Raw genomic sequence first — 21,513 nt, forward strand, 5'->3', positions numbered from 1 at the left:
AGAGTACTTTGGAGCAGAGGCTGAGGACTCAGAAGTGGGCCCTACCAGCCCTCTAGTTAACCAGGGCCTGTCTCGTAACTAATTCCACCTGTTTCCCCACCTCCTAAGTGAAGGGCTGCTTAGCACTTCATTAGCTGGCACATTTTCCTCATTCCTTATGAGAGATAAACCCAGAAGGGACTCCGTAAACATTGATTAACCCTTCCGCAAAAGAGTGCTGTGAGCTTCACAGAGCTGTTCCACCCGAGACATGAGTGAAAATGGAACTCTCCACCCTGATTTCTCCAGACTCAAAGCTCTTCCTGGCTGAGAATCACTTGTATAAGCAACCAACTTAGGATTTTATAACTGCCTTGTCAGCGTAGCAGCCAGGCTATAGGATGTCCCATGCAGTGTACAGAGGCCTAGTTCCCCTATTGTTTGGAAACTGACCCAAAGCCAGATGCACAGACTCAACACTACATGCTTTCTCCTTTCATAACTCTTCTCAGAGCCCAGGAGTACTCCACTCACCTCCCTGGTGGAGCAGGTGGCCGAGAAAGCTCTGGAGGCAGAGGCCCACCCTGTGTATATCCAGACTCAGCTTCTCCAGAAGAACCTGGGCAAACAGACGCCAGCAGGCGGCAGGCAGACTGACTACATGGGCACCTTCTTCAGGTACTGCAGCACCCTGGCTGCTGTTCTCCTGCGGAGTTTGAGCTCTGAGCCTGGTAAGTAGCAAGAAAGAAAATAGAGTCAGGACTGGCCCACAAGTGTTTAGGGGCAAGGAAGAGGAAGGCGCACACTGAAGAGGTTCTGGGTACAGCAGTAGCCGAGGACACTACGTATGAGGTCCTCTCTTATTCACCTCTGTGTTTTATTCACCTTTGTCTCCTTGATGCCTCGTACAATGGTACAGCACATGAGAGTATTCAGTACATTTTGATGGCATTAATGACTCAAAACTACCTCTCCCAGATCTTCGATCTATTGTGGATATGAGGACCCACCAGGGGAATTAAGTCTCTGAGTCGAGTGCCAGATTACTCAAGTCCGCAGAGCGAGTATTACCTACACTTCAGTCATATCGAAGGAGCAGTCTGGGCTGTCTGTGGCTGGGCCTGCTCACTGAAGTCTGTCTGTAGTTGGAAGTCTTTAGAACAGTGGTAAGGCGTACATAAACCTGTGGTCAGCATCATGTCAGGAATACCTTTTACCTAGAAAAATATCAACAGAAGGGCTTTCCATGCAGTTTTGACACTACTTTTTTATTGATTCTGGAAAACAGCGCTCTGAATGTTGCAATCAGTGGTGTAAAGATCACTTTCTTTACTTTTGCAGATCACGTGGAGGTCAAGGTAGGAAACCCCTTTGTTCTCCTGCAACAGAGCTCTTCCCAACTGGTGTCACACCTCCTGCTTGAGCGACAAGTTCCCCCAGAGAGGTAGGAGCCAGGCCTGGGCCTTCCTAACTGTTCATCAAGGAAACCAAGGGCTCAGTGGGGCTGTGTTTGAGTTCAATACAGGAAGTTGAGATTTCTTCCAGACTTTTCCCTTAATTTGCATTTACTCTTATACAAGCTACATTAAAATTCAGTGTACCTCGTTTCTTTCTCTCTCTCCACCTCTAATGTTTATATTGCAAGTATAAGATTAAGGGGACTCTTCACTTATGAGTAGGCAAAAATCCAGAACTTTGATAACACATTAGTTGGCGAGGCTGTAGGAAAACCAGCGTTCTCACAGATTGCCAGCAGGATATAAATTAGTACAGCCCCTGTGGGAAGGCAGTTTGTCCATATAAAATGACAAACCACATTTTTGACCTAACAGTCCACCTTGGGGAATTTATCCTTTGTTACAAGTATGAAAAATGCTGTATGTACCAAGTCATTTTATTATAGCTTTGTATGGCATAGCCATTGTCCGCTAATAGGAGACTAGTTAAATTCAGTTTCTTCCACATAATGGAACGCTATGTAGCTGTAAAAAAAGAATGAGGAAAAAAAAAAAAAAAATGAGGGGCCTCTCTGTAGAGGGCTATGGACAGATCTCCCAGATTTGTTATTAAGTAAAAAAGCAAGGGGCAGAGAATTGGGTCCAATAGGCTGCCTTTTGAGTTAAAAAGAGAAGGGGTAGGGGGAACAATTAGAGAGTCTGCATTTACATTTGCTTGTTTACACATAAAGAAATTCTGAGATTGGGTGATGGTGCCCAGGCACTAAGGCCTTACGTGCCCTCTGCTTCTCTCCCTCCAGGCTGGCAGCCCTTCTGGCCCGAGAGGGTCTCAGCCTGAGTGTGCCACAGGTCATTGTCAACTGCTGCTGTGAGCCCCTTGCCCTTTGCTCTTCCCGTCAGAGCCAGCAGACATCATCCCTTCTGACCCAGCTGGGCATTCTGACCCAGCTGCATACCTCCCACTGCCTGGAGGACCTCCCACTTTCTACACTGAGCTCCTCAAAGCCAACTGAGAATCCCACGCTGGAGAGAAAGCCCCCCTCCTCCCCGAGGGATTCATCAGGCCCAGCCCTCACCTCCTCTGCCTTGGCCTTCCTTAAGTCCCGCTCAAAGCTGCTGGCTACCGTGGCCTGTCTGGGGGCTTCCCAGGGGTCAAAGATCACCAAGCCCGGCTTGTCTTGGAAGGAGTTTCGGGGCCGCAGGGAGGTGCCTCTGACTGCAGAGCAGGTAGCCCAGGAGTGTGAGCGCCTCCTGGAACAGTTCCCTATGCTTGAGGCCTCCCTCCTAGCTGCCTGGGAGCCCCTACGAGGGTCCTCCAAGCAGGGGCAGAGTCTGGCAGCGGGTCTCTGCGGCCGGGCCAGTCTCTCTACCGTCCTCCTGGGCCTGCATTCTCCCATAGCCCTGGATGTGCTCACCAAGGCCTTCGAGGAAGCCCTGGTGGCCAGAGATTGGCACCGGGCCCTTCAGCTCACTGAAGTGTACGGGCGAGATGTGGACGACTTGAGCAGCATACAGGATGCGGTCCTGAGCTGTGCTGCGGCAGGTGGTGAGCAGAAAGCCGTGCCTCCCTCCTTCACCAGTGGTAATAGTATTGGGCATTCACTGAGTGGATCACCGCATCTGATGCTCACAGTAACTCTAGAGAAAGGTGCCACCATAATCTCATGATACTGAGAGGCGAACGAGGCTCAGAGGGTAGGAAACTGCCCAGGATAGTCAGTGGTAGAGCAGAGCTTAGAACCCAACTCCATCGAACTTTAGGACAGGCACTCATAACCAATATTCTCAACCCTGCATGGCAGAATCGTTGTGAAATTCTGTAAACTACAAATATCAGAGCCCCGTTTACAGAAGCCCATGATAGGGTTCAGGCAAGTGTTTGCTTTAAAGTAGGAGTCAGGAAAGTTTTTCTGTAAAGGGCTTTGTAGGCTATACAGGCTCGGTTGCAACTACTTGGCTCTGCCATCATAGCATGAAAACAGCCATAGACAATACATAAACGAGTGAGCGTGGCTGTATTCTAATAAAACTTTATTTATAAAAACAGACTCTGGGCCTGTTTGACAGCTCCCCAGGAGACTTTGATGTGTACCCAGAGTTGAGAGCAATGACCTACAGCTGTCCACTAGGGGGAGCAAGAGCTGGGCGGGCTGTGGGGAGTGGAGAAAATCTTTCCTTTTTCCTCTCCTTTCGCCTTTTCTCCCTCTCTTCAGAAAGTCCCGTGACTATGATTACATTTGCATAAAGAGAAACAGGGTATAGTATTTCTCCTATAGTGTTCCAAGTGTAAAAACTAATTCAGGTCAGAAGGATCTTCAGGATCCTCCAAGCTCCCGTTTTGTGAAACTGAACAAAGCCCTTCTCTTAAGAAGTAACCTGGACTCTTGAGCTCCGGCGCCAGCCTTGCTGAGCATCTTTTTGTCTTGTAGTCAAAGAAGGTTGGCAGTACCTGTTTGCTGTGAAGGATGCATCTCTGAGAAGTCGGCTAACACTGCAGTTTGTGGACCGGTGGCCCCTGGAGTCATGCCTGGAGATCCTGGCCTACTGCATTTCAGACACAGATCTCCAAGATGGGCTGGAGTGTGAGCTACAGAGAAAGCTAGCAGAGCTGCTGGTGTATCAGAAGGTATAGGATTCGGCATCAAGAGAAAGGAAATAGCCTTCTCACCTTATTACCAACTCCAGCCTATTCTCATGTGATGGTGGATTTTTTTTTTTTTTTTTTTTTTTTCGGTACCCGGGCCTCTCACTTTTGTGGCCTCTCCCATTGCGGAGCACAGGCTCCACTTAGCAGCCATGGCTCACGGGCCCAGCCACTCCGCGGCATGTGGGATCTTCCTGGACCGGGAACCCGTGTCCCCTGCATCGGCAGGCGGACTCTCAACCACTGTGCCACCAGGGAAGCCCGATGGTGGATTTTAAGAAACAGAAAATCTGGGGCTGGCTTTTGCTCTGTATCTTGCTTCTGCTCCGTATCTGGCTTCCGTTCTTAGGTGAAGAGCGAGGGAGCCTCTATCTGTTTCCTATTTTATTTACTCCTATAATTTTAAATATGTACATGTCAGACAAGGATTAAAAATTAATAATAAAATTAACACTAGAATGGTGCTTTACAGTCCACAATGCCTTTTTCCTATGTACAGGCACACCTTTTTTTTTTTTTTACTGCATTTTGCTTTATTGCACTTTGCAGATACTATGTTTTTTACAAATTGAAGGTTTGTGGCAACACTGCATTAAGTAAGTCTCTTGGCACCATTTTTCCAACAGCACTTAACTCACTTCGTGTCTGCGTGTCACATTTTGGTAATTCTCACAGTATTTCAAACGTTTTCATTATTATTATATTTGTTATGATGATCTGTGATCAGTGAACTCTTTTTTTAACTATTTTTAAAGAATTTAGTTATTATTTATTTATTTTTGGCTGCGTTAGGTCCTAGTTGCAGCACGTGGGATCTTTTGTTGCAGCGTGCAGGCTCTTCATTGTGGTGCATGGGCTTCTCTCTAGTGGTGGCGTGCGGCTTTTTTTCTTCTCTAGTTGTGGCACGCAGGCTCCAGAGGGCGTGGGCTCTGTAGTTTGCGGCTCGTGGGCTCTAGTTGAGGCGCACGAGCTGAGTAGTTGCGGCATGCAGGCTTAATTGCCCCGCAGCACGTGGGATCTTAGTTCCCTGACCAGGGATCAAACCCACGTCCCCTGCATTGGAAGGCGGATTCTTTACCGCTGGACCACCGGGGAAGTCCCTGTGATCAGTGAACTCTGATGTTGCTATTGCAAAAACATTATAACTAGATGAATGCTCAAATTAATTGCTAAAACTAATTTTTTAGCAATAAAATATTTAATTAAGGCATGTACATTTTTTGTAGGCAATGTATTGCACAATTTATAGACTACAGTATAATGTAAACATAACTTTATTTGCACTGGGAAACCAAAAAATTCGTGTGACTCACTTTATTATAATATTCACTTTATTGTGGTGGTCTGGAACTGAACCCACAGTATCCCCAAGGTATCCCTGTATATGTGAGCTCTCTGTATGTTTTATGTATATTGTGTCTTGTTGTTCAAGAGTTTTTATAGAATTTAATCCCTTATGTCTTTTTTAAAGATTGTTTTAAACTTCAGCTAAATTTCAAGAGCCATTTTGAAAGGGATGCATGAGAGTGACAGTTTCACAGTGAAAAATTTTTGGATATATGTGTCATATTCAAGATCAAGAGGCTCAGGAAGACAGATTTCGATGGTACAGCTACATAACAAGTATACATATATGCTAATTTTTCCATGTGTGTTTGGAACTGAACAGAGCCCAGAGCCCAACCAGGGAAAGTGAAAGTGGCAGGTGAAAAATATTTTCTTTCCACTCTTCCATAGCACTTTTCATGCAGAGCTAAAATGCTGCGTGAAAGGTGATCCCACAGAGCATTCAGGACAGAAGAATAACCTGTCTAGAGTTTTGAGCTGGAGGGGCAGGGGACAAGTGACTCCAGGAGACTGAACAAGCTGCAAAGCACAGAAGCCTCTGAGGACTGTCCTCCAAGTGAAAGGCCCCAATCCTGGCCTCCCCACTCAGCCTTTGCTCCCTGATTATACTTGCTGGATAGGTTCTCTCACCTCTCCAAACACTCTTTGTCCCATTCGTTGTAATCCCTCCTCTGTCCTGGCAAGTTCCGACAGCCTGACTTTGGGACAGAGACCTGGGGATGGCCCATCCCTGGAAACTCCAATGACTTATTCCTGAGCAGAGTAATTGCAGTGTGGTTTGATAGCTTTTTCTGTCTTTCCTTAGATTCTAGGTTTGCAGGCTACCCCCATGTGGTGTGACTGGCAGACCCTGAGGAACTGTTGTGTCGAGGACCCATCAACTGTCATGAATGTGATTCTAGAAGCCAAGGTACCATTTTCCTGGATACTATTCCCCTTCCTCCTCTTTCCAGAGTTGCTGTTCCTTAGCTGGTTATGTAGACCTCTTTCCACTTATCAAGGTTCACATTTTTTTCTATAACTACATAACACTTTTTTTTTTTTCTATTTTGTGTGTGTGAAATTTACCAACATACCTAGAAGAATAGAGGATAATACAATTGACACTTTTGTACTATCACCCTTGTTTTCATACACAAGATTTCCTACACTGTTTACACTAGGCACAGAAGGTATACCTAGCATTGGAACTGCTGGATCATGAGGCGTGAGCACCCTCACCTTTTCTAAGATGTTACAGCATTGTTCTTCAGATCCGTCGTCCTGTCCCTGTTGTTCTCCCACTCACAGTTCCTGTCGTTCCATCTTCTTAGCAACTTTGGCATTGTCCAGCTTTTCACTTTTTTGCCAATAAGATGGTATGTCATTATGGTGTTAATTTACATTTCCATGATTACTAATGACCTTGATTATCTTTTCATGTGTTTATTGGACATTTGAGTGCTAAGGAGACTTTTTTTTACCCTTTAAGGAGCTGATATACCGTTGAAACAAAGATAATTAAGCTTAGTCCTTGCCCTTGTGCAGCTCACATTTTGGGAAAGGAGGGAGCAGGGCGGGGCGATGTGAGACACATCCCTGGGTGATTGCGATATACCAAGTGACCGAAGTAAGCCCAGACTAAGGTGGGGCACAGCCAGGTGCCTAAGACAGCCCAAGAAACAAGGAAGCATCCTGAAGAAGGTGGCCCCAGGCAGAGTTGTGGGGAGGGCCTTCCAGATCCCCTCATATTAGAACACATGGACAAAGCTCTGGGAAGCTTTAATCCAGAGTTCACAAATTTGGTGTTGGAAGGGGGAGTAACAAGGGGTGATATCAATGGAATCCAACCCCAACATGTTTGTTTGGCCCATGTAGTATTGCTCCGCAGAATTTTTAGTTTTCATATTGATTTCGTTGCCAACATTGTAAAATAGGGAATTTTTTTAATTAAAAAAGTTTTTTTGGCATTTTTAAAAGTCTGGCACCACTGGGCCTGCACATTCATATGGCAACAGTGAGAGCTGAGCAGGCACTGTCTCCTCTGGACAGTCTTTTTGGTCCACTTCCTTAGTATCTTCCCAGGGCTGACACCGAGTGTCAGTAGCTGTGTGTCATCTGTTTCTTTATTATAGTAGAGCTAAAAGAAAAAGGACATCCTGAACAGTCAGCCTACTTGGATCATTTTCATAACTTACCTTGCCACTCTAGTCCTTTATGATCCCACTTTAATCTCACAGTGAAGTTCCCATCAGCACTTCCCAAACTTTCCTGGGGCTTTAGCAGACTCAAGACTGCTGAGAAAAATCAGGCAAGAGCTGGATGAGTGACAAGGCCCGGAATTTAAAGGGATTGAAGGCATGTGTGTTTCCTTCCAGGAGTATGAGCTGTGTGAGGAGTGGGGCTGCCTATACCCTATTCCAAGAGAACATTTAATCAACCTACATCAAAAGCATCTTCTCCACCTTCTAGAAAGAGGTGATCATGAAAAGGCTCTGCAGGTAAGCCTCCAACTCTTCCCAGTTTTCTTTTGGTAGGGGATGAGAAGGTTAGTCAAATCAGGTGGCTCTGTTCCTGCTGGATCCCATGCAAAGCATTCGCAGTGTCAGATCTGCCCCTCTGTGTCCTTCAGGAGCTGGTTATAGTCACCTTCCCTATAGGTGCCTAGCCCTGCATTGGGGCCAGATGGGCAGCTGGGTCCAAGACTCTGCTGGTCTCTGGTCCTGTCAAAGCCATCATTTGTGAAGCTTTGGGGGTGGTGAAAAAATGAGTGCAGAGAAGGGGTTAATCCACAGTGACTAAACCTGAAGGTTCTGTTCTCAAACAAAACAAGGCTGTTCTAAGAGTTCTTCTACAGGTCTCACCTTTCTCCTCTACCTTCCTCCTGCAACAGCTCCTGGGAAGAATTCCTGACCTCACCATGTGCCTTGAGGTCACAGAGCAGTCCCTCGACCAGCACTCTAGCTTGGCCACTTCTCACTTCTTGGCCAACTACCTCACCACCCACTTCTATGGAGAACTGACCGCTGACCGACACCGTGAAATCCAAGCACTGTACATGGGATCCAAGGTCAGGAGGAGAAGGGGGTGTTGGGAAAGCATGCCTGAGGGAGGGACTGCTGGCCCATCTCCCACTTCAGAACTTGCCCTTCCAGGCACCTGCCATCCTTGACCTGTGGTATATAAAATCTTGACCCTAACAGCCCACCACATCCCTTAGGACTTACCGTTCTCTTACTGCTCTGCCTCCAAAGTGAATTTTACTGTCCTCTTAAATTCTCTTTATGCTTTCCTTGGCATCTGCTATACCAAGCCTTCTCAATTCGGACCATGAATTAGAATCACCTGGACTTTCTAAAAATAGCAGTAGTTAATCTCCACCTTAAAGTAATTAAAACCGAACCCCTTGGGACAGGGCCTGCCTATCTTCCAGAAGGATTCTGATGCGAGGATTTAAAACTGCTTTAAATCCTTAAAACTACTTTGTGCTAAAGGAAAAGGGTTAATTGTCTAGGCAATGAGTTAAGTCTTTACCTTTGATGTGTAACCTTGGAGACACTAATAGAAGAAATTATAAGCTAGAAAAAGTAATCCAGTGAAGGAGAGTTTGGGGAGAGATAAGGCCTTCTAACTCTCTAATAATGATTCTGATTGGAAGTCATATATACTGGCCCCTAAGTGTAGAACTTGCCCCATGAATAGAATGAGTGCTGGGGGAGCCATGAATATGACCACTAGCCTACTTGCTAAGAGTTTAACTATGTAAAATGATTCTAAAGAGGATACACCTTTTTTTTTCTTTTTTTTCTTTTTATTTGGATGTACTGTACCTAAATGGAATCTTTGAAAATTGGCAATGAGAAGAGCCAGTGAATGTATTTCAAGCCCAGGAATAACAGCCTCTAGGAGGAATTTAGAGTCATCATTCACCTGTAGAACACTGGAGGTGCCAGGTTTAGTCCACCTTATATTGCTTATTCTAGTAAAGCCTCGAATGGACAGAACGGTGGCTTTAAGGATCAGGCAGGGGTCAACCATGCCTGGTTGGTCTAGGCCAGGGGTCAGGAGACCACCACCTGTGGGCCAAATCCAGTCCTCTGCCTGCTTTTATAAGTCAGGTTTTATCAGGTTTTATAAATCAGTAGTTGCCACAAAGACCTTATGGCCTATGGAGCCTAAAATATTTACTATCTTAAACCTTTACAGGAAAAGTTTGCCAGCCTTGCTTCCTAAGAGACTCCTAGCCAGTTTCAGTAGCTGGCCAAGTGCCCTTTGGTCCCAGATACCCTTCCCCCTTCCCAGTAAGAATCTTGGCTTTCTTCTGAAATTCGTGTCCTGTTTTCTTCACTCTGTGGCTCTGCCCCACACCCAGGTCCTGCTAACCCTGCCCGAGCAGTACCGGGCCAGCTACTCGCACTTGTCCTCTAACCCCCTGCTCATGCTGGAGCAGCTGCTCATGAACATGAAAGTGGATTGGGCCACCATGGCTGTGCAGACTCTGCATCAGCTGCTGGCTGGCCAGGAGATTGGCTTCACCATGGACGAGGTGGACTCACTGCTTTCCAGATACGCAGGAAAGGCCCTGGACTTTCTGTACCCTCTGCGGGAGAAGCGCTCAGGTAACCGCCAGCATCCTCGATGGGGGTTCTACATGGAGAAGGAAATACCGTGCTACATCCTTATTTTCATTTTTCCTCTTTTATAATTTTGAGTTGATTGAGAGTGAAAGGATACACTTCAGGAGAGATAGCTCTTTTATATAGGAGAGATCTCAGTCTTGGAGGAAGTGGCAGGCTAACCAGAATGAAAGGATGGTAGATAACCACCATGTGTATAATAATATAAAGCTTCGAGGAAAAAAACGTGCTGGGGGGACGTCCCTGGTGACGCAGTGGTTAAGAATTCGCGTGCCAATGCAGGGGATACGGGTTTAATCCCTGGTCCGGGAAGATCCCACATGCCGCGGAGTATCTAAGCCGTGCGCCACAACTACTGAGCCTGTGTTCTAGAGCCCGCAAGCCACAACTACTGAAGCCCACGTGCCTAGAGCCCGTGCTCCACAACAAGAGAAGCCACCGCAATGAGAAGCCTGCGCACCGCAACGAAGAGTAGCCCCCACTCGCCGCAACTAGAGAAAGCCCGCATGCGGCAACAAAGACCCAAAGCAGCCAAAAATAAATAAAAACAAAAAAACGTGCTGGGGGTGGTCTCTGTCTAGCCTTGGTGCACTGGGCTCTTAAGTGCCATCATTTTGTACTGAGGGTATGCGCTATTCCCAGGATCACATCAGATGTCACTAGTGTGGGAACTGACTCAGCCTCTTCTAGAATGAAGAAAATGAAATAAATGGGGGCTGATGCCCAGCCAGCTTTTTTTTTCTTACTCCCTACCCTCCAGGACCACCATTTAAATGTCTTCTACTTCGCCCTGGGCATCTTTAGATTTATTTTGTAAAATCCTAGTGTCTACTTCATTTATCTCACGTGCCTAACACAGTTTGTTTATTGAGGCATTTAAGAAGCATGCTTGCTGTCGTCTTAGAAGTACCTCTGCCATTCTTTGCATACCTAGTAGAGTCATGGGATGACAGCGAAACCAACAGGGCTTTGAAGTAAATGCCTAGCACAGCAAGTAAGGCTGTTTATGATAGAACAATCTGTCAACATTTTCCCTCCCTACAGATCCTGTGATTTACCTCCAGGAAATTGTCAGTCCGGCTTCAGACCTCGAGACCTTGTCTAGGTCACCGTCAGTGGAGTTCTCTTCTGTTGCTGCTCCTGGTAAGGACAGGTTCTGAGAGTTACCCGTTTTTCAGTTCAATCTTGCCTTACTCTGATTTTCTGATTCTTTTGCTTCTTTTTTCATTTCCAGTCACAACATTCTTATTAATTGTTTTTCTTGATTCTTTCCAGCTTTTTGTATCCCAGAAAATTCAACATACAATCGATTCTTATTATTTGCAGTAGTATATCTATGAAGGCTCCACAAACACTGAATTAGCAAATACTAAACCATTGCTCCTAGGGAAAATTCGCCCACGCGTGTGTGTGATTACATGTGTGGACATGTGCGCGCGCGCACACACACACACACACACACACATTTCACATACATTATAATCTCAAATTGGAAACAATTCATCCCGGTAAATTCTATTTTCTTTATTTTACAAAAGAGAAAAAGCGGTTCAGAGTGTTAAAGTGACCTGCCTGAAGCCACCCCATTAATGAGTGCCTAATGAGCCTTTGGGATTCAAACCCTGTCCAACTAGCCCCAGAGTAGAGCTTCTTACACTACCCTGCTGCACTGTCCCCTACCATCTGCATCCTCTGGTCATCTCTGTATGAGAGCTGAGATAAGAAAGCAAAACATTACCTTGTTCAACCCCAGATGAGAAGCTGTATACCAGGCAACTCAAATTATTCACCACTCTGTGCATGTCTGCAAAAGCAATGCAAATATTGATTTTGAGGTTACAAACAAATTTTAGCGAGTAGGCAACTTCACAAATACGGAATCTACTAATAAGGAGAATCGACTTATTTAGTCCTTATGTTCACTCTGACCCTGTCCTGCAGGTAGTTATTTATATCTGTCACCCACACAGGGTGCAAGGTCCTTGAAGGCCTCGGCCATGTCTTGGTCACCCCTTTTCACCACCCCTCTTCTCCCACAGTCTCCTGACTTGCCCAATGGCCTACACTCAGAAGCAGCTCAGCAAGTGTTTGTTTTGCCAACAGGAGAGCAGACTTCTGGGGAGAGGTCGACAGCCCGTCTTCTTCTGGGTGCTGCTAAGAGTCACTGTGTTTTCCAGTTCTCTTTTTCTGTGACCTGCCAACATCGTTCTGCTAGTTGATAAGAAATCTCCTTAGATATCATAAAACAAAGACCGTGGCATTTCGTGGCCATGCTTTGAGAATTAGCCATGCTTCGCAGTAATCAGCAGACCTGCCAGAAGGGCTCAGACGTACAGGCATGTGAGCAGCTTCACAAATCTGCATAAGTCAGCCTGAGCAGCTTTGGTTTACTTAATTTTTCAAACTTTTCATTACAGAAAGTTTCCAGTACACGAAAGTAGAGAGACCAGTGTAATGAAGTGTCACATACCTATTACCCAGCTGCAATATTTATCGTGTCAGTGTGACCATTCTTGTTTCATCTTTACCCCTGTCCCTCTACTGGATTATTTTGAAACAAATCCTAGATATCATACCATTTTGTTTATAAATAAAACAGGGTATATCTCTAAAAGGTAAGGACATTTATAAAACAAAACCATAACATCATTCTCATACCTAAAACCAAATTAATGATTCCTTATTATTATCAACTATCCAGTCACTCGTCAGATTTCCCCAGTTGTCTCATGAAGATTCTTTTTAGAATTGGTCTTTCTAGAATCAAGATGTAAATAATGTCCACACATGGCATTCGACTAAACTCTCTCTTAAATCTGTTTTAATCAGTAGGTCCCCCTACCTCTTTTTATTTGTGGAGGAAACTAGGTCATCTGTCCTTTAGAGCTTCCCACACACTGCATTTTGCTGATTGTCACCCCATGGCAATCTGGGTCTCCGTCCCCTGTGTTTTCCAGTACACTGGTAGATAGATCTAGAAGCTTGATTTGATTCAGGCTTAATATTTTTTGGTTAGTATATTTGATAGGTGGCCGTGTGCCTTCCATCAGGAGACACACAATGCTCTTTTTGCAGTCAGCCATCGATGATCAATAACTGGATCTATGCTATCAGTAGGGGTTTGTAAAGTGGTACAGTTCTAACTCTCTCATCCCTTCTTTGTTTATTAGCTGGACTACTGATCACCTTTTACTCTGACTTCTGGCTTTGACTCCCAGGTGTCTCCATTGTGCATTCCCCCAGTCCGAGGGAGAGGAGCTTCCCACAGAGTCAGCCGCCACTGGAGTTTGTGCCCCCAGCAACGCCCCCTGCCAGGCACCAGTGGGTACCGGATGAGAGTGAGAGCACCTGCATGGTCTGCTGCAGGGAGCGCTTCACCATGGTAAGCAGCGTCCGTCTCCGGCTTTACCTGCAGGAAAAATTAAAGGAAAGCTCTACTTCCTGAGCCTGAGTTTATAGTCACCTCCTGTCCCCAAGAGGATATGGGTATGTTCAGGAGAACTGACTACCAGATCTATGGCTCTGGGTTTACCTTTGACCTGACCAGAATATATTTTCTGAATTTAGACAGATGGTAGACACCCTCAAGGAGCCTTAAATTCTAAAATCTCTGCCATTCTCATGAAATAAATAAAAAGAGCCAGAGTGGTATTGCATGGGAGGAGTCACCAAATGTTGGGGCATCTCGTTTCTAGCTCCTGTGTCTTTCGCAGAAAGACGGGTGACCTGGTAATGGTTTTATGTGCTGGCGCCAGATGACCTCAGTTCTAATACCAGCACTGCCTCTTACTGGCAATGTGACTATTAACTTTCTCAGTCTCAGATGCTCACTTGTAAACTAGGGATGCTAGGTTATTTGGTTCATGGAGCTATATACAGTAACACATGTTACCACCCCGAACACAGTACCTGACTGGCACAACAGCTCAGCTGATGAATAGGACGACGATGCAATTTCTCTGTGTCTGTTTCCTCCTCGTGTATAAAAGCGGTGTAATATATCTGTCAACCTCTTATGATGAAATAAGGCAGTATTTGTAAAAGCATCTTGAAAAAAGAAGACTTTTTCATCATCATCAATACCATGTAGACATGTGATCCTCATTGGCTGAGAAAGTCACTTCTTCCCCACTGCTTTCTGCGGTGTCTTCACATGTTTCCTCCACAGACAGATAAGACTTGTCAGGAGCTATTGAAAAACTGTCCATGACTTGGACATCTTTGCCCATCAGATAAGAGAGATCTTTAAATGTCAGCTTCTTGAAGGCAAGGATTAGTGTGTTCTTTTCTCAGTAGAGGCCCAAGCACATGGTATTCTTAGTAAGTCACAGGTGGCTAATTCCAAGGATAAATGGATTGACGGGTGCTCACAGGTCCTGCAATCTCACCTTCTCTTCCTCCCTCCTCCTTCTCTTCCTGATGACACTCCTCAGTTTAACAGGCGTCATCACTGTCGCCGCTGTGGTCGGCTAGTGTGCAGTTCCTGCTCCACTAAGAAAACGGTGGTGGAAGGCTGCAGAGAGAACCCTACTCGCGTGTGTGACCAGTGCTATAGTTACTTCAACAAAGAGTGAGTGTCCTGCAGCGGGGCCGCTGCTGCTATTGACCACTGCACCCTCCCCCGGGTCCTGACGCTCCTAGGGGTCTCGTTATGGAAAGCGTCTCAAATCTGAGCAATTACAGAAAGTTTTCATTTCACATTCACACTGAAATGCCATTCACTCTACAGTGTAATGTTTGACCCTGGTCAGAGAGACTTCTAAGAGAGGAAGTAGGAATGAGTAGAAGCAGAGATCAGAGCTCTTACATGATGTTCTCTCTGGGATCAGGACACTTAGTTCTTCGGCCTGTCCTCTAACTGAGGCCATGGGCCTGTCCCCTAACTGAGGCCGTGGATCTTAGTTTGCCAACAGCCTCACCTCTTTTCCAGCCACTCTCACTTCAGTTGGTCTCAGCTGGACTCCAAAAGACACTGAATGTTGGGGGCTCACTTGCATCAGCTCTCACTGAGCTCATCATTCTGGCTTGTTATCCACAACTAGAAGAGCCCACACACTTTCCTGTGCACAGTTCAGCTGGGAACAAGCCTCAGAAACTGCTCGTGCTTCTGGCAAGACAGGTCAAGACTGTGTTTGCCAGCCCAGTATTGCTCAGTTTTTTCTACTACTTCTAGCAGCAGAGGAGGGTGAAACTAAGACTGCTAGAGCATGTGGGAATAGGAGCCAAAGCAGCTCTCCAAGAGCAAAATCACTTTGAGTTCTTCATGTTTTACTAACAGACTTAAAGGGATTTTACATTCTGCCCAATAGCTCAACAGCATTTTTGTGTTTCTTTTACTAGGAACATTTTCTTAACATTATTTACCATGGTGATTACTGACCTGATAGGAAGGAAGACGTGCCGTGTTCATACCACATTTTCTGTGACCCTGGCATACCACTGCCTCCCTCTGGGTAGGGGACGGGGAAATTACCCATTTATCATACTGCTGAGATTAGAAATGAGCAGTTGGTATCAGTGAGGATTCTTTCCTTCAGCAATCACTAAGCAATAATCACTTTGCCCTCGAGGAGCCCCCATTTTAGTGGGGAGACAGCCAAAACACAGACCACAGAGCCCTTGGGTAAGTGCAGTGTGGAGACACACCCAGCCTAGCCCAGTGATCAGGAGGGTTTTCTAGAGGTGTGGCACTTGGTCTGAGACTTAGAGGATGAGAAGTTGGTAGGAAAAGAATCCGAAACAGAGCATGCCCAAAAGTGGGAGTAACAACTGCAAAGGTAGGGGCAGGAGAAAATGTGGGTCCTTTGAGGAAGTGTAAATAGGTAGGTGATGGGCTAAGGTTCTGGACTCAGAGGCTGGCAGCTGAGCTGGGAGGACCTAGGGAATGGCAGAGAGGCTTGGAGCTTGCTCTTTGACAGCATGGGCTGGGGTTGACCAGAAGGCTCCTCGTGCAGGTGCTAGACCTGGGCTCTGGCTTGTGACATTGGGATTTAGTGGTTGGTGGCACCAACTGAACTTGATCAGAGCCCGTAGCAGTGTGGGGAGGACTCTTATGGGTTGAGCAGAGGTCATGGGTGGTAGGAGATGGTCTCAAGAGGCAACGAAGCCATAAGGAGCTTTGTCTGCTGAAATGCAAATGTGGAATATTGTACCCTGAGGAGCTATCAAAGAATTTTTTTTTTTTTTTTTTTTTTTTTTAGGGAAGCCCCAGATTTGCATTTTTGAAAGCTTGCTGTACCTACAAAGTAGAGAGTAGCTTGGTAGAATCAAGGAGACCAATTGGGAAGCTATTGCAAAGGCTCTAGCATTAAATGATGAGGGCCCTCTCTGAGGCAGGGATGAGGAGAGAGATGCGGACATTTAAACAGGTATTTTAAATGGAACGGGCAAGAAATGGTAAGTGGTTGGCTGTGACAGGTGAGGGAGAGAAAAGAGTTTTGGATGATTCCCTGATAATCTCATTTGAGTAACAGTAAATGTCAGTGCTATACACTAAGCTCAAAACAAAGAGCAGGAGGAGGGATTCAAGCATTTCACTTTTTCTTTCTCTGTTTCCAGTGCGCCAGAGGAGAATCCAGGACAACCAGGAGGTAAGGCTGAATCACATTCCCTGTGACTTTTTTTTTTTTTTTTTGCCACACCACCCAGCTTGTGGGATCTTAGTTCCCTGACCAGGGATTGAACCCACGTCCTCGGCAGTGAAAGCGTGGAGTCCTAACCACTGGACCACCAGGGAATTCCCTCCCTATGACTTTTTGTCTCTGTGCTCAAGTTGGCTCTTCCTTCAGCATATCTGCTGCAACTGACACCCTCAATGGCAACTCAGTCCAACAGGTTGACCAAAGAAAATTCTTGGCATTTCTGTCAGGCTATTTCCCTTAAGGTTTGTCATCATAGTAACCTATCACACTGGCCCATTAGCTTCCAGCATCGAGAAGGCCAGCAGCCAAAGAATTTGGTCCTTAACTTTTAGTAACTTATTTCTCTTTCTTCCCCCACTAGGTTTCCCTTCACCACCATCCTGCCTTCTAATGTTCCCTCCTTCCCCTCGGTAATCACTATTAATAGTTTGGGCAGGTTAGTTTTTAGAGTAGCCAATGGCTCATCCCTCCATTTGGGAAGCATGCAGCATTCAGAGTTTCTCGTGTGAAGCAACAAGTTTGTGTGACAAACATTGTAACACTCATTCCAGGTCTGTGCCTGGGGAAGAAAGTTTGAGGTACCCAAGGTGGTCTCCTAAAGGAAATAAAAGGGACCAAAAGGAGAGAAAGGGCCCTAAAATATCAGGCAAGGATCTGCCTGCAGCTCGTGGCTCCCTGGGCTGGGCTAGACTGGACTACCGGCCAGTGAATGACACATGAACGGCATTTGTCTTCTCAGCACCAGACAGCCCCAAGAGTGAAAGCCCTCCATACTCAGCTGTGGTGAGAGTCCCCAAAGCAGCTGAGGTGGAATGGATTTTGGATCTGAATGAGGAGGAAAATGAGCTGGTGCGGAGTGAATTTTACTATGAGCAGGTAATAGCAATAAAATGTGATGGTCATTTGAGTTTCCTTATGATGTGTAGTAGCATGGCAGGAAATGCAGAGTTGGGCAGACACAAGCAGGCCTTCACTTGCTCACAGTGTAATATCATGGGAGCTAAGACAAGTAAACCAGTTAAAGCAGAAAATGAGGAACAGCTTGAGAAATACACAAGAGGAAATCAGGAAAGGCTTCATGGAAGAGGTAGCATTTAAGAGGAGCCTTGGAAGTGCGGTAGGAGTTTGACAAGCAGAAGTTTGGGTGTCCTGAGTGGAGTGAGGATAGGAGAAGGGCAAAGATTTCCAAACTCTAACATCCAAGCGAAGGCAGAGTATCAAAAATGATTGGGGAATTAGAAGTGGTTTAATGTGGAGAGAACATAGGGTGTTAATAGAGAGGTAGGAAAGGTAGGGTTGAAACAGGCTATTTATGTGTAGGGCCTTGTACTCTGCAGTAAGATATATGTACTTGGTAGGCATCAGGGCCATGGAAGGTTTCGGAGTGTGCTTTAGGAATATTAATTTAGCAGCACTGTTTCCAATGGCTTGAAACAAAGACTTCTCCAGGTAGCCAGACAAGCAAGGTGACTATCGTCCAAGCCAGCATTAGGAGCACCTGCACTGATGGGACAGTAGACTAAAAAAGAAGGGCACCTACAGGCATTCCCAGGAAGTAGGTAACACGTGGACACAGCTGCCTTCCTCCCAGTAAGGAAACAAAAACCTAAAAGCCAGAGCTTTGCCAGTGCTACTTAGAACTTCTGAAGTATGTTTAGCTCTACTTCTGCTTTGCCGTGGGATTTTTGGCTCCTTCCCCCAGGGTTTTTCAAGCTTTGTGAAACGGGAAGAATAATTCCTCCCTCCCAGCTACATTTGAAGACTGCTTTGGTCTGGGAACTCACAGTGTGCTTCTCTCCTCGTCCACCTGGGCCAGGCCCCCAGCGCCTCCTTGTGTATCGCCATCCTGAATCTGCACCAGGACAGTGTTGCCTGCGGCCACCAGCTGATTGAGCACTGCTGCAGGCTGTCCCAGGGGCTCATGAACCCAGAGGTAGATGCGGGGCTGCTCACAGACATCATGAAGCAGCTGCTCTTCAGCGCCAAGATGATGTTTGTCAAGGCGGGCCGGAGCCAGGACCTGGCTCTTTGTGACAGGTAAGTGGAAATGAGTCTCTCTTCTTTTACACGGTGGTCATGTCTGTCCAGCTTCTTTTTCTGACCCTACTCTGGGTTTTCACCTCCCAGTCCTCTGACAAGACATGCTGAACTGTTTTGCATCTCCATTTGATGTTGATGAAATGCTGTTATCAGATCACAAGCAGTCTTCCTCACCCTACGTTGACAGCCTGTGTGCTTCTCTTTCCCTGAGTGGATCCTCAAGGCAGGTTCCCTAGCTACAGAGTCTTTCTTTTCCAGTTGGAAAGAAAGACTTGGGTTAATTTGTAATGAACATCAATTTTGGAGAGCACCTTTAGTCTCTGTGGAACTTTCTGCCTTTTAAAGGAGATGTGTCCTCTACCCTAGCCTTGACCAAATTCAGACTGTGGCCTCGGAGTTCTGGGTAACAGATCTATAAAGCGCACTGCGGACTGGTCTGTCCCTATGTCCCAGGGAGGAATGTGAGTCATAAAGTAGAAGTTTCTATGGAAAAGTGAGGATTAGGCCCCAGCTCCCTACACAACCTGCTCTGCCTCCATTCATTAACCTGACAATGAAAACTCCCAATTCCCGGCTTATCCACCCAGATGTGTGACTCACGTTGTGCATTCCCAGCTCTCAGTCCTAGCCAGATTTGAGAGCGAAGAGCATAATTTTCTTTGACGTGTCAGTGCTTCAGGCACTTGCCCAGGGTACTGGCCTGCAAACTCAGATAACAGAGAGTGCAGTGACTCTCAACTTCACCGCTTCCTAGCTCTGTAACCTCAGATGAGTCTGTTAACCACTCTGGGCCTCGGTTTCCTCCTCTGGAAAATGGGGATGATAATAATATTTATTTCATATGGCTGTAAAGTGAGAGTACTGTATCCATATAAAGGACTAAGAACTGAGCCTGTGTACTCCAAAAATGTTAGTTTTATTATTCTTACTAACAAAAACCAGAAGGTTGAGAAAGGCAGAAGGAGGTGGGACAGCAAGTGGAAGGAAATATAAAGGAGTTAATTTCACTCATATCAAGAGGCAAAAGATTCTACATCATTTTTCAAGTTGACAAATGAAAAATGAGCTGTATAATACGTTAAATACAATCTTTTAAAGAACCACAACTCTACCAATTTATCAGAAATGGAGAAGGGAAGGAAGGAACAGAAACCATTTTATATAGCAAAAGGTAGAATTTAAGGCAAGAATAAAGATATATCTAAATATTTCTCAACTATCAGAAACGTAAATGAGATAAAATCTTATTAACAGAAAAGGATACTTAGATGGGGGCTGGAGAACAAATCTAACAGCAAGTCCTATACTTCCTTCAAAATCTAATATAGATGGAAGAAATATCCACTTTGGGTTAAGGGAGCAGAAATTAAGGAAGTCCTTGCTTCAGTGGGATTCTCACCCATCCCCAGGTGCCATAGGCTTCTCTGACACTTAATAGCCATGGTTTCAAATTACACATCCTTTCTTCCCAGCCCTGGAATCGGTACACTCATTCTAGGGAATCACTGCACTTGTGCCCAGTTGCTGATGACAGTAGATTTGTCTCTTGTGTGTTTAGAACTCCTGGTTTGCAGAGTATTTTTCCGCTGTTTTTAACTCATACCTTCTTCTGTAGACAAATAAATAAATGTTTAAAAACAAAACTCACACCACCTATTACACACGTCCAATACATTATGATACCGAATTTGCTTTTACACACTATGCTCTCCCCTACCCATCCCCACTAGGTTGAGAATCACTGATGTACGGAATCCCTTTCCAGGGAAATCAGTGGACAAGTCAGGATCTGCAAGGGGTTTTGATAGAATTATGATACAAGATTCAAGAACCTTGAGTGTAGGCCTGTCTCAGGCAGGACTAAACAGAATGATCCCAGACAGCTCTCTGGGCTCTGTTGTTATAAGGTTTTTGCAATCACCAGGTGTCAGGAATAAGATCAAAGGCAGCAGTCCTAGTAACAAGAGTCCATCCTTAACCCAGAGAAAGGATGTCAAGTCCAGGGCACTCGAATCTGAGGGCCCTGCCCAGCAGCACCTCCAGAGGCTGGTAGTGATGTGACCTCTGTACTGACCGGGAGTGCAGGCTGCCGATACAGTCCATATACACTCTCCCAAGCAAGCAGGGTTCCAGAGAACCAAAAAGAAACGGGTAGCTTGCGAGCTCCCAGCATCGGTATAAAGGCCTTGCCTCAAAATAGGAGACCTGAGTGTCCCGGAGCGTCCGTACTCCATGTATTGGTAGCTAACGTTTGATGAGTGCCTACAAAGCTCTAGACACCATCCTAAGCTCTTTTCCTCCGGTTATTTCATTTTATCCTTAAAACTCCCCATTATTCTATCCATTTTACAGATGAGTAAATTGAGGCTGAGAAAGGTTAACTAACTTGCCCAAAGTCATAGAGCCACTAAGTGATAGAGTTTCCGAGAGTCTGACTCCAGAGTCTTTTATCCCACGTACCTCACGATTCTCATGATCACATTTCACATTGGAAATGAAATAGAAAACCTTTAAGCAGCACCTGTTCTTGGGATGACCCTGTGGAGCCTCACTGCCTTGCCCTTTTCCTCCCTGTAGCTACATCAGCAAGGTAGATGTGCTGAATATTTTAGTTGCTGCTGCCTATCGCCACGTGCCATCTCTGGATCAGATCTTGCAACCAGCCGCAGTAACCAGGCTAAGGAACCAGCTTTTGGAAGCTGAGTACTACCAACTGGGCGTTGAGGTGAGGCAGAGACAAAGCTGACATCTACCCCAACGAGTTACCTCCTCTAGTTGTCCTTGGCCAT

General features: G+C 45.8%; 1 protein-coding gene across 4 annotated transcripts in view; it reads left to right on the top strand.

Annotated features, from left to right (window-relative positions):
• The window catches only part of ZFYVE26 (zinc finger FYVE-type containing 26), a 61,502-nt gene that overhangs the window by 25,353 nt on the left and 14,636 nt on the right, over positions 1–21,513 (top strand). For all 4 annotated transcript variants that reach the window (XM_024761863.1, XM_024761866.1, XM_024761864.1 and 1 more), the window contains 15 exons: positions 492–710; positions 1,321–1,423; positions 2,237–2,982; positions 3,866–4,062; positions 6,233–6,337; positions 7,785–7,907; positions 8,300–8,476; positions 9,779–10,025; positions 11,088–11,186; positions 13,262–13,425; positions 14,477–14,613; positions 16,602–16,633; positions 17,424–17,560; positions 18,501–18,721; positions 21,302–21,449. In XM_024761863.1, the coding sequence (XP_024617631.1) occupies positions 492–710; positions 1,321–1,423; positions 2,237–2,982; positions 3,866–4,062; positions 6,233–6,337; positions 7,785–7,907; positions 8,300–8,476; positions 9,779–10,025; positions 11,088–11,186; positions 13,262–13,425; positions 14,477–14,613; positions 16,602–16,633; positions 17,424–17,560; positions 18,501–18,721; positions 21,302–21,449 (2,855 nt within the window). The remainder of the gene's footprint in view (positions 1–491; positions 711–1,320; positions 1,424–2,236; positions 2,983–3,865; positions 4,063–6,232; positions 6,338–7,784; positions 7,908–8,299; positions 8,477–9,778; positions 10,026–11,087; positions 11,187–13,261; positions 13,426–14,476; positions 14,614–16,601; positions 16,634–17,423; positions 17,561–18,500; positions 18,722–21,301; positions 21,450–21,513) is intronic.

This window comes from Neophocaena asiaeorientalis, unplaced genomic scaffold (assembly GCF_003031525.2).
Source record: "Neophocaena asiaeorientalis asiaeorientalis breed wild unplaced genomic scaffold, Neophocaena_asiaeorientalis_V1.1 scaffold936, whole genome shotgun sequence".
Lineage (NCBI taxonomy): Eukaryota > Metazoa > Chordata > Mammalia > Artiodactyla > Phocoenidae > Neophocaena > Neophocaena asiaeorientalis.